Below are 9,498 nucleotides of genomic sequence, written 5' to 3'. Positions count from 1 at the left end.
AAGGCCCGTGACGTCAATGAGTGCTTAAAAGTGCAGCACTTTGTGACGTCGCGCGGAACTTCAACATACTATAACTTTGTAATTATTTGTTTGATTGACATTTAAAAATATACGTGTCCAATTTTATTTTAATTAAAATTGACGGTCTAAAAATTTTTTTTTAGGAAACTAGCCTATTGCAACCAACGTTTTGCGAACTTATTGGCTACTTTGTCACTAGCTATTTGAAAGTTAAAGAAAGAAAGAAAGTATTTATTTGATGCGAGTATTAAAAGCGTTACAAATAAATAACAACTTAAACACTAAAAAACAGAGTACACGCACCAAAATGGCATCTGCTCAGTATAAGCCGTGACGTTGTATTTGACGCTGACTGTACCAGCACGCCGCTCCAACTAAAACTAAAATGGAAGTAAAGCTAAATACCTGCATGAAATCCATTAGTTTTGTTTACTTGATATGCTAACCACCTATTTGACTGAAGCATCGACATGTACATTAATATTTACTCGTAATGGGTTCGAATTATGTACTATCGTTACAATCGTTAACAAGTTTTGTTAAACTATTCACATTACACAGGGTGTCCCATAAGGGCCTAAATAATACATCGTGATTTTTGTGTGGGTTTTATGAAGGACTAGCGGCCGCCCGCGACTTCGTCTGCGTGGATCCCGTTTTACCCCCTTATGGGTGGAGTTTCGTTAAATCCTTTCGTAGCGTCATAACATCTACCTGCAACTGCATGCCAAATTTCAGCCCGATCCGTCCAGTAGTTTGGGCTGTGCGTTGATAGATCACTATGTCAGTCAGTCAGTCAGTCAGTCTTTTTTAAGTTTTATATACAGTGTGTCCGGGCTTGTAGTGATCAAACTTTAAGGGCGTAATCTATGGACAATTTTATCGATGAAAATACTTCAAATTTGGGGCTTGACCCATTTCTCGCAAAATTACGAGGATTTAAGTTTTTAATTTTTAGTTTTCACCTCTTCCTTCAAAAACAAGTGAAAGCGTGGGTAGCTTAACATTAATAAGCAAAAATTTTATATCATGCGATAGCCAATAAAATTATCTATTAGCAGAAGTAGAAAACAGATACAAGTTTCATACATTTTAAGGGAGTAAGAATGGATTTAATTAGAAAAAAACATGACTTTTTTCACTTCTTTTTCAGTTATTTTCCAACGCAAGAAAAACCAGGTCGTTAAGGTATGTTTTATTTGCATTGTATTATTAGTATTTGAGCTATTCTACAAAACGAATGTAAATTTATTAGTCTACGTCTTTTAGTTTCGACGTAATTGTTGAACAAAGATACCCCTTCCCAGCGGTTTCCATAGTAATCGGAATAGGTTGTGTGATTCTTTCAGGCAGTGCATTTTCGCATGTCGCGTGCGCTATGAGGTATCACAGAGCTCTATTCAACGCTTTGCGTTCAATTTTCTGCTTCACTTAAGCAAGCATCGTTTGTGAATACGGGCGTAAGGTTGTTTTGTTGTCAACTTTTTGGCCACTTTGGGTGTCACGGACTATTTGACTCTGACTCTACAAACTTGTGTGGGACTGTCATCCAAAAGAACCTTACAGTAACTTTGTAGTTTTAGCTTCAAGATACATCTTGGAGATTCCCGAGAGATCCCGGACGATAAACGAGTGTTACAATGTAAGACACCAGGTGATGACTGACGCTATCTTTACATAGTATAAAATAAAGATCCCGCTGTCCGTACGTTTAGATCTTTTTAACTGTGCTGTGTTTGATTTTAATTCAGTTTTCATTAATAAATACATAGAGTGAGACAAAAGGAGAAGACAGGATCTACTTTTACAATTTATACAATAGTGACAGTGACAGTGATAGTGATTGTATAAATATTAACAGTAATTCCATACAAAATGAAAAACATCATTGAATGAACAATTTATTTTCTTCTTATCACAAAAAAAAACAACATTTTAAACGATTAAAAAATTAAAAATTCATAAAATTCATTTATTTTTGCAAATAGGCTTTAAAAAAGCGCTTTTACACGTCCCAATATTAACCCTACCACTGCTTCGGGACAATAAATGGGCCAGTGCTGAGAAGAAGCAGCGCAAGAAACTCAGTCACTATTGTCAGCCTCCTTTTCAAGGTTTTACAGTCTTTAAAATATACAAATTATAGTCATAAGTATTAATGCGAGCTAGGTAGTTAAACATTCCAAACATTTTTATCCTTTATACAGTGTGAGTCACGTTAAAGTGTACATATGAAAATAGATGAAACTAGACCTATTTTTATCGACAAAAAAGAGGTCAAAAAATTTTTGAGATTTTTTTTATTTTTTTTATAGAATTTTTTTTCTTCGAATTACTTATTGTAAAGAAAACGTAATAACTTTTAAACTTAGCGGTATATCCTGATAAAATAAAAACAGTAATAATGCTAAATAACAGGCGATCAAAAAAAATACATAAAATACACAAAAAAGGCCAACAAATAATAAAAAATGATACTTATTGAAAAAAATCTGCTTTTAAATTCGTGTTTTTTTGATTATTTGATAAATTTCTCCAAAAAATGCCCCTATAACCGGTGGTTTTTATTACGTTGTATTATTTTCTATCGTATTACCTTTGTAAAACCAAAAATCGCATGTCTCTATCCCTATCACAACATTTGCTATGATCGTTTGAACAAAGGCCTGCCACAACATTATTCTCCGCTACAGGTAGAGACAATTTTAATTTTAACTAAAATGCTTATTGTACTTCAAAATCTTTTGTTTTTATTTGAAATCTAACTTGTCTGTATCAAAATTACAAATCTAGAGCCATTTTCAGTTTCGTTGTTAATGAAGCATTGAATGGCGCGCCCGGAGAGGCTTAGTTCAAACGATCATTGCAAACGTTGTGATAGGGATAGAGACATGCGATTTTTGGTTTTACGAAGCTAATACGATAGAAAATAATACAAAGTAATAAAAACCACCGGTTATAGGGGCTTTTTTTGGAGAAATTTATCAAATAACCAAAAAAACACGAATTTTAAAGCAGATTTTTTAAAAAAAGTATCATTTTTTATTATTTGTTGGCCTTTTTTGTGTATTTTATGTATTTTTTTAGTATTGCCTGTTATTTAGCATTGTTACTGTTTTTATTTTATCAGGATATACTGCTTAGTTTAAAAGTTATTACGTTTTCTTTACAATAAGTAATTCGAAGAAAAAAAATTCTATAAAAAATTAAAAAAAAATCTCAAAAATTTTTTGACCTCTTTTTTGTCGATAAAAATAGGTCTAGTTTCATCTGTTTTCATATGTACACTTTAACGTGACTCACACTGTATAATCATCAACTTTATAGTAGCCCTTTTTCATTAAGGTGCTTTTGATATGTGCTTTAAATTTATGAATGGGCAATTCTACAACAGTTTGTGGTAATTTATTGAAAAGTTTAATACATTTCCCCATAAATGAATTACCAATCTTGTGCAGTCTGAAATTTGGAACGGCAAGTTTATTTTTGTTTCTTGTATTGAACTTGTGTAAATCACTCTTTCTAGTAAATTGCTCTATATTTTTGCGAACATATAAAAGGTTTTCATAAATGAACTGTGAAGCTACTGTCAGTATATTAATCTCCTTAAAGAATTCTCTCAATCGGGGTCCAAGGTTATAAATGGCCCGCACTGCTCTCTTTTTACCTAATCCTAAATTAGCCTAATCATACCAAATAAATGTATCAAAGTATTATTTAATTATTTTTTTATTGTAGACCAGTAGAATTGCCTGGGACGTCCGAAGAACCTTTGTCGTCAAACTGGATAAGTACCAGCTCGTACGTGACTACTGCCGCTGCCATCTGCGTACAATGTTATCATGGTGATTTGAGCCACAGGACGTCACTGCTGAACATAAGCCTCCCCCATATTGATTTCCATATTGACTATTTGGAAGCGGCCTGCAACTAGCGCCTTCCTGTGCTACCTATACAGTGTGTCCGGGCATGTAGTGATTAAACTTTAAGGGCGTAATCTATGGACAATTTTATCGGTAAAAATACTTTAAATTTGGGGCTTGACCCATTTCTCGCATATTTACAAGGATTTAAGTTTTTAATTTTAAGTTTTCACCTCTTCCTTCAAAAACAAGTGATAGCGTGGGTAGTTTAACATTAATAAGCAAAAATTTTATATCATGCGATAGCCAATAAAATTATCTATTAGTAGAAGTAGAAAACAGATACAAGTTTCATACATTTTAAGGGTGTAAGAATAGATTTAATTAGAAATAAACATGATTTTTTTCACCTCTTTTTCAGTTATTCCCCAACACAAGAAAAACCAGGTCGTTAAGGTATGTTTTATTTGCATTTTATTATTAGTATTTGAGCTATTCTACAAAACAAATGTAAATTTATTAGTCTACGTCTATTAGTTTCGACGTAATTGTTGAACAAAGATACCCCTTCCCAGCGGTTTCCATAGCGCACGCGACATGCGAAAATGCACTGCCTGAAAGAATCACACAACCTATTCCGATTACTATGGAAACCGCTGGGAATGGGTATCTCTGTTCAATAATTACGTCGAAACTAATAGACGAAGACTAATAAATTTACATTCGTTTTGTAGAATGGCTCAAATACTAATAATAAAATGCAAATAAAACATACCTTAACGACCTGGTTTTTCTTGTGTTGGGGAATAACTGAAAAAGGTGTGAAAAAAATCATGTTTATTTCTAATTAAATCCATTCTTACTCCCTTAAAATGTATGAAACTTGTGTCTGTTTTCTACTTCCACTAGTAGATAATTTTATTGGCTATCGCATGATCTAAAATATTTGCTTATTAATGTTAAGTTACCCACGCTATCACTTGTTTTTGAAAGAAGAGGGAAAACTTAAAATTAAAAATTTACATCCTTGTAAATATGCGAGAAATGGGTCAAGCCCCAAATTTAAAGTATTTTCACCGATAAAATTGTCCATAGATTACGCCCTTAAAGTTTGATCACTACATGCCCGGACACACTGTATAACCAGTCAGTCAGTCCACCTTGTGGGTGGACGCCACACACTGCACTTTCTGGTACGTGGCATCCATCCTCTCCAGAAACTCGCTGCCATATCGGCAGTCAGTTCTGCGTACTATGTTCCCTGCCCATTGCCTCTTCTTTTTCTTTTTCCTTCGGCCTGATCATCACTTTTTATCAGGTGAAATGCAGGCCAAGATGTTAAAAAAACCATACTTTTACTTACCCGCAAAAGTATATTTTTTTCTATGGAAAAAAATCCAACTCCAGTCAAAGCAACATAGTCCTTATTCAGCTGGTTCTGCAGCCTCTCTATCTGTAAGTATCGTCAATAACAACTAATTACAACATTGGATGCAAGGTTACAAATGTATGTCCAATATCTGGCCAAGGCCCAAAACCGATATACCTACATGGTGTACCTATTGGATCCAGGACTATAACTTGGAGCCAATATACCCAATGTGTGGCGCCCGCATTAGAAGAAAATTGGGAGTTGGCTAGAGTGTTGGACTTCTATGCGGATCCAATGACAGTTTAACCTTCCTCGGGACAAACTTGACCTTCACTGGTTGGGTTTTTATTAGCGGCCAAGCCGTAGATCCTGGCTACACAGGAGATGCAACGGCGGGAACGAGAGGTGGAAATAATCCCGTAGAGTGTTTGATTGTTGGACAATTGTATGGAACCAGCAACAGCTTTAGTACCTCTACATTATAGTGTTTCGAATTGCAGCTATGAAGGTACTGCAGTGCGTTTCTGGAATGGACATGGACGTCGGCTGCAGCCAGAACCATCCATGTGAACCTGATGACCAGCCACAGTGACGAAACCAGGTAATACACCAGCTTGAGCGTGGATGTGCTTGATAGACCTTCCCTGCGAAAAAAAATCGCGGGGCATCATTAAATTGGTTATTTTACTTATTACTCAAATACAACTACTTTTCCTACAAGTCCAATATCAAATTCTTAAGAACAACTTCACCAAACTAATTTGTTACTGATTTGATTGCTGATGAAAAGTATGTGATTTTTTTTATTTGAACTTCGGTCCCTTAGGGATGGTTGTTTTATTTGAGCAGTAGAATCGATCCTTTTTGATCAAGTATAAAAATAGCACACTGTATAATAGGGTGTGTTCCATTTTTAACTTACGTTATGCCCAGAAACAATTGTAAACAAATAAAGTAGAAATTTCCAAAAGAAGTGAGTAGTATAATTGCTCCCAAAGCTTCATCCAGCTTTCGAACCAACGCAGCCTGCTTTACGTAAGCTTCTCTGATCTTGCGCCAGGAGTATACTCTGACGACTTCTGCTTTCTGTAATATTTCCTAAGTATTTACAAAGGCTGTAATTAATAAGTAGTAGCACTGAAAAAAAACATTAACAAGTCGTACCAACCAACGCTACATTTGAAACGACAATAGCCGGACGAGGAAGGTGTCGGATTGGCTGATTTGAGATCCAAGGAACGCTGATTCGAACCCAGCCATCGTTGGTCGTTCGTTAGTGAATTCACTCAGATAATAAGCTTAGTACAAGAGGTTAACGGGACTGTATTGTACAAAATTTTATTCATTTAAAAAATCACAGATTTTAACTTGTATTAAGCAAAATCAATTAAAAAGGTAACCGTCAAAGTTACAAAAACAAAATTGGCTTAATAATCAACACAGTTAAGTGCCGATAATCTTTTAAAGTTGCAGCCCATCTCAAGTTATTGGAAAATCGAGTCCATCTTTAAAAGGGTCAAAATCGATTAAACTGTAGATTTTACTGTCAAGAATTTAGCTAAAGAATATTAACAAATTACCTATTAGTTATTGTTTATTTTTTTGCACAACTGACCCGAAAATACCTACGTTCTTACCATGTTTTCTTGCCCAATTTTGTTTTCCGCTACGCATACGCTGGCTACGTATTGGTTAAGTCTGCTGTACCTCGAGCTGAGCCCCATACATATCAAAATGACCAGTGTATCTTGGAAGTTCCACAGTATTGTCGCTATATTGCTGATGAATAGCAGTGGCACGGCGAACCACACTGAATAGTCATCTAAAAAAAATCATCATCATCATCATCATTTCAACCACGGGACGTGTCGTCCACTGCTGAACATAGGCCTCCAATGACTTCCAGATGTTGGTAGCAGCCTGCATCTAAAAAAAATATTTTGAAGTTATTGAATCAATCATTGCACACTCAACAAATTCTTGGTATGATGTAAATGGAAAAACTACGCACTTATGGTTGTTGCCATTTTATTTCACGAGATATTTTAATCTAACAATTTAAGTCACATCTGACCCATATAATCGACCTACCGATGCATCCCAGCTGTAGAGGTGGGATGCATCGGTCATGAGCTGGGAGCTGAAACCTTCGTAGAAACATTAGCAAAAAGATTCCTATGTAACAAATACAAACACATTTGAATATTAAACTATGTATTTACTCCACTATAACTTACCTCTTAAAAACAGGAAGCCATGCGATCTCGCAGTATAGCGTCTCAAAATGAGGTGGGACGGGCAATCAAAACCGATCAATGCTATAATACTTATCAGGTGTTCAACTGAAAAGGACAGAAAAGTTGAAACCACGAAACGAAAGAAAAAGAGTACTGTAATGACAGGGCTAAAGAATTGGATACGGATTGCTTTTTCCCAACCAGTAACACTGTTACTGGCTATATACAGTGTCTGATTGGGAAGTTATTTAAACCAATGTCCCAACGAGTAACAGTGTTACTCGTTTGGGCGTGACTTGTTGGGAAAAAGCGGTTTTTTGTATGGAGTTTGACATACTTTTTTTTTATCCACAACGAGAAAGCTCTTGGCCTGTATCTCACCTGATGGTAAGTGACGATCAGGCCGAAGGTGGAAGCGAGCTTCACCCGGAATCCTCAACCACGGAGGAAGTGGTTATCTTACCTCTAACTGCCGGAACACAATAATGCTGTTAACATTGTTGTTATGGCGACATACTTAGGTAAGATATAGCTAGCTAGGCGGACTTAGAACAAGCCCAACCACCAACCAAACCGAACAGAAAAATCTGCCCCCACTGGGAATCGAACCCGGGACCTCTGCGTCTGAAGCAGGTGGTCTTACCACTAGACCACAGAGTCACTTTTGACGTTTATTACAGTTAAAGTAAGGTAGAAAAACTCTTAGATCTATTAAATAAGTCTTTACAAGTAGATAAAACCGCCATGATACTCATAGCGGTAATCATTCGCGTCCTTATCGTCGGGTCCGGAGTTGTGTTGATAGCCACCGCTCGTTCGATCGACATCCAGTAGCTTGATAAAGTATTCCAATTCAATGATAACCGTGAACATAATATTTGAGAAGCGATTACAGTTGAGTAGAACATTGTTCCGGAAAGTCTGGCTGTAACGCTGCCTGAAAAAGAAAAAGCTAATTTACAAAACAGACTGAATTAAAAATACCATCAAATGGGTGTTAAAATATGGTTATTGATACTCTTGACGACACGTCGTCTGCTGCTGCTGCTGCTGCTTGGCATCATCATGGTCACTAACAGAATAAAGATGTTCCAGCAATGGTATTCCTTTGCATATTTTTGTGAGACGCCCCGAGACGTTACTTGGTGATGGTGACCACACACTGGAAGTCGCAATGTGGACAAGGTATCCTTTCGTTGGAACAACAACCAGGTGAAGATTATGGAAACCACCTGGTAGTCCGTGGGAAAGATTTTGTACAGCAATTAATGTCTTCAGGTTAAAAGGTAAGGAAGGTATTTCTTTAGATAAAAAAAACACTCACGATGCCCTGCAGTGTCCACGGCCCATCCAGCCAACGCTTTTATTACCTTCCAAATAGCAGCTACTTCTATGACAAAAAGAGTAGCTAGAAGAATTATAGCCCACAAATTCCACCACCGAGACCCTCTACTCATCACCCCGAAAAGCCGAGCCCAGTGGAAGGTTTTAGACATGGTGTTGAGGAAACTCTGAAAAACAAGAGACAATCATAGATGCTAGTATTTTTCCCTTTTTTTATCATGGGAATTTAAGTATTTTTTCCGACACCATCAATCTCAAAATCAAATCAAATAAGTGCAGACAGATACGAGTACATTGGGGAATGGTTGATGGATTATTAATATTAAGATTTTGCAGGTTAACGTCGTTATTCGTTTGTAAATCAAATCGTAATACTTACATCATGATAAGGTTGATCTGGCAAAATCAATTTATTCTGACTAGTGTTTTTATTTGCCGACATTTCTTGACTTATTTATTATTTTACTAATATTTTAAAGTTTATATTATTTTTTATATTGTCACGAGGATAAGTAGAAATTCGATTTTCGTACGATGGAAAAATATCTTTCAATAACAGAACCTGTTCTGAACACTACAATATACACAAAACACACAGGCACAAAACATTCTCTGTCGAAGAATGAAATTAACGATTGGCTTTCCATGTTATCAATGAATC

At 36.1% G+C, this 9,498-nt stretch overlaps 1 protein-coding gene across 1 annotated transcript; it reads right to left on the bottom strand.

The window, feature by feature from the left end:
* Positions 1–3,750: 3,750 nt before the first annotated feature.
* LOC135078827 (gustatory receptor 5a for trehalose-like) lies at positions 3,751–9,279 on the bottom strand. The gene is made up of 9 exons (XM_063973386.1): positions 9,217–9,279; positions 8,818–9,004; positions 8,221–8,430; positions 7,494–7,598; positions 6,894–7,078; positions 6,179–6,342; positions 5,729–5,900; positions 5,248–5,337; positions 3,751–3,846 (listed from the first exon to the last, which is right to left on the bottom strand). Exons 1-9 carry the CDS (start codon positions 9,277–9,279, stop codon positions 3,751–3,753), a joined length of 1,272 nt encoding a protein of 423 aa, XP_063829456.1.
* Positions 9,280–9,498: the final 219 nt, after the last annotated feature.

This window comes from Ostrinia nubilalis, chromosome 2, assembly GCF_963855985.1.
Source record: "Ostrinia nubilalis chromosome 2, ilOstNubi1.1, whole genome shotgun sequence".
NCBI lineage: Eukaryota > Metazoa > Arthropoda > Insecta > Lepidoptera > Crambidae > Ostrinia > Ostrinia nubilalis.
The sequence above is the reverse complement of the archived record's forward strand: the minus strand, read 5'-3'. Positions and strand labels throughout refer to the sequence as shown.

Coding starts and splice junctions, on each gene's coding strand:
- LOC135078827 (XM_063973386.1), bottom strand. CDS start 9,279: ATGTCGGCAAATAAAAACACTAGTCAGAATAAATTGATTTTGCCAGAT. Junction 7,599..8,220: donor CATGGCGGTTTTATCTACTT/GTAAAGACTTAT, acceptor TGTCCTTTTCAG/TTGAACACCTGATAAGTATT. Junction 6,343..6,893: donor AAATTGGGCAAGAAAACATG/GTAAGAACGTAG, acceptor GAAATATTACAG/AAAGCAGAAGTCGTCAGAGT.